This window comes from Colias croceus, chromosome 5 (assembly GCF_905220415.1).
Source record: "Colias croceus chromosome 5, ilColCroc2.1".
In the NCBI taxonomy this organism is placed as follows: Eukaryota; Metazoa; Arthropoda; class Insecta; order Lepidoptera; family Pieridae; genus Colias; species Colias croceus.
Genome location: NC_059541.1, coordinates 1,671,056 through 1,673,609, shown reverse-complemented (window position 1 = coordinate 1,673,609; position 2,554 = coordinate 1,671,056). Strand labels below are relative to the sequence as shown.

The following is a 2,554-nucleotide window of genomic DNA, read 5'->3' as shown; positions in this document are numbered from 1 at the left end:
TAGACGTCGTAATAAACGAAGATTTTTTTATATACAAAGTAACAACTTGATAATATATTTTGGCCCTTTCAACACCAATATAATTCGTGTTTCATTTTTGCAACAAAAATCATCAATTTTCATCACTGAGATTTAAACACTGTCCATGATAAATTGCACATAAGAAATGTTCCTATTTTGGTTAAAAACAGAACTTATAATCATAAAGCATCAACTAAAACACATAAAAATTATCAATATCACGATAAATTTATTACTGGCGCTTTAGTAAAATACGTGATTTCAAAAGAAAATTAAGTTTTTTATTATTACATGTTCCATTATCCATGATTCGTTAACGTAGTTACACTACTTCGTAACAGTAAATTTAAAATGTTTCTAATTTTAATTTTACTTGGAATATTAGTGCTCTACTACTACAGTGTCAAGAATTTTTCATATTTTTCCAAACGAAATATCAAACATGATCCACCTATACCGATATTCGGAAACTATTTATCTGTCGCTTTCGCAAGATTCACAGATATCGAGATGGCAACCTATCTATATAACAAATATGATGGTGAAAAAGTCGTTGGATATTATAGAGGAACTACGCCTGAGCTCGTAGTCCGAGATCCTGAATTACTGAAACACATACTAAATTTGGATTTTCTACACTTCTACAAAAGAGGATTAGGTCGTGATCCTAAATTGGAGCCACTCTTAAGGAATTTAGTATCCTCAGAAGGAGATACATGGAAACTACTCCGCAAAGGTCTATCACCAGCATTCACGAGCAGCAAACTTAAAAACATGTTCCCAATTATAAACGAGTGTACAGATAGGATGGTGAATTTAGCAAGGAAAATGGCATTAACTGAAGAAGAGTTTGACGCCTGTAATCTAAGTGCCCGATTTACGATGGAATTGATCGGTGCACACGGATTTGGCATAGATATGAATACAATTAACAACGAACATTCACTATTCATAAATCTTCGAGAATTTATATTCATTAAATCGAAATGGCAGATATTTTTGTTTGCCATAAAGGACCTTTTCCCCAATTCTCTTATCAAAAAAGTAGTTTTAGGAAAACCACAGATAGCACAAACCTTAACTGAGATTTTGAACGGGGTTCGCAAACAAAGACAAAACGATAAAAATCCACGTCACGATTTTATTCATCTTTTGTTGGAATTAGAAAAAGAGGGAAAAATTTATAGCGACTCTTTGGAACCAGATGAAAATGGACAATTCAGAAAGATTGAACTTGACTTTGATGAGACGTACGTAATCGCTCAACTGTATGTATATTTAGCTGCTGGTTTTGAAACTGCATCTACTGCAATGAGTTATACAATGCATGAACTCGCATTTCATCCCGAAATACAAAGAGAAGTTCAAGAAGAAGTTGACCGAGTTCTCGATAAATATGATAATAAGTTATGCAGCGAGGCTATTTCTGAAATGGTATTATTAGAAATGTGTGTGAAAGAGGGCCTCAGGATATTTCCTCCTGCTGGTGCATTATTCAGAGTGTGTACAAAAAACTTTAGGATACCAGAATCAAACGTGACGATTGAAGCCGGTACAAAGTTGATAGTTCCTGTCCAGGGATTGCATATGGATCCAAAATATTTTGAAAATCCCAAGGAATTTAGGCCCAAAAGATTTTTAACCGAGGCAAAAACATGGCCTAAATACGCCTACATTCCGTTTGGAGAAGGTCCAAAAAAATGTATTGGTATGTATTTTTTTATAGGATTAAAAAATGGTGTATGCGTGATTATATTTGTTAATTAATATTATTTTTATATATTTCCCATATATAATTTATTATTACTAACTTCAATGATATTTTATATTGTTATTGTTGTAAATGTTACCTTAAATTTGTATCGATATATAACATGCCATAATTTATTTTGTAAATATCTTCTATTTCAGGAGCACGGATGGGAACAATAGAAGCTATGTGTGGATTAGCAGCGCTATTGCATAAATTCAATATAGAGCCGTCACCGTCATCAACAAAGGAACTAAAAGTGAACAGAGCGTCATTTATAGTGCAGTGCATTGATAATGGTCTCCCTATGCAATTGTCCTTTAGAAACAAGCCACTATAACCACAAATATTTAAAACCGTTCCATAGAATTAAATTTAAAAAAGCGTTTTAAAAAATCTATGCTATATCTCATATTCCTTTTCTCGGTATAAAACTAGGCCATCATTCTCAGACTAAAACTATTCCGTACAATGATGACCTATTATACTAGTAGACGCGGCGTACACCAACATCATTGCACTAAAAAACAGCGTAATTAATACATACCTACTTACTAACGCATTATCACCAATACAGTTGTTCTCTCTTTCACTCTCACGCACGAGACATAATACATGTCTCACTCATGTACTTCGTAATAACAACTGCCGATTAAAATACAAAAAGAACGTCCAGCCACGACGCTGAATGGTGCGTGACTCTAAGTGAAACTCGGGCACTTACCTGAGTTTTTTCTTGCCAAAATAGAGAGCGGGTAACGTATCTAGCTCTTTTATATATCA

The 2,554-nt window shown here is 33.7% G+C and overlaps 1 protein-coding gene across 1 annotated transcript; it reads left to right on the top strand.

Annotated features, from left to right (window-relative positions):
- The first annotated feature begins 331 nt into the window (after positions 1–331).
- On the top strand, positions 332–2,339 carry LOC123691648 (cytochrome P450 6B2-like). Its single transcript, XM_045636148.1, has 2 exons — positions 332–1,729; positions 1,933–2,339. The coding sequence occupies exons 1-2, from the start codon at positions 373–375 to the stop codon at positions 2,109–2,111; spliced, it is 1,536 nt and encodes a 511-aa protein (XP_045492104.1). The 5' UTR covers positions 332–372; the 3' UTR covers positions 2,112–2,339.
- The last annotated feature ends 215 nt before the right edge of the window (positions 2,340–2,554 follow it).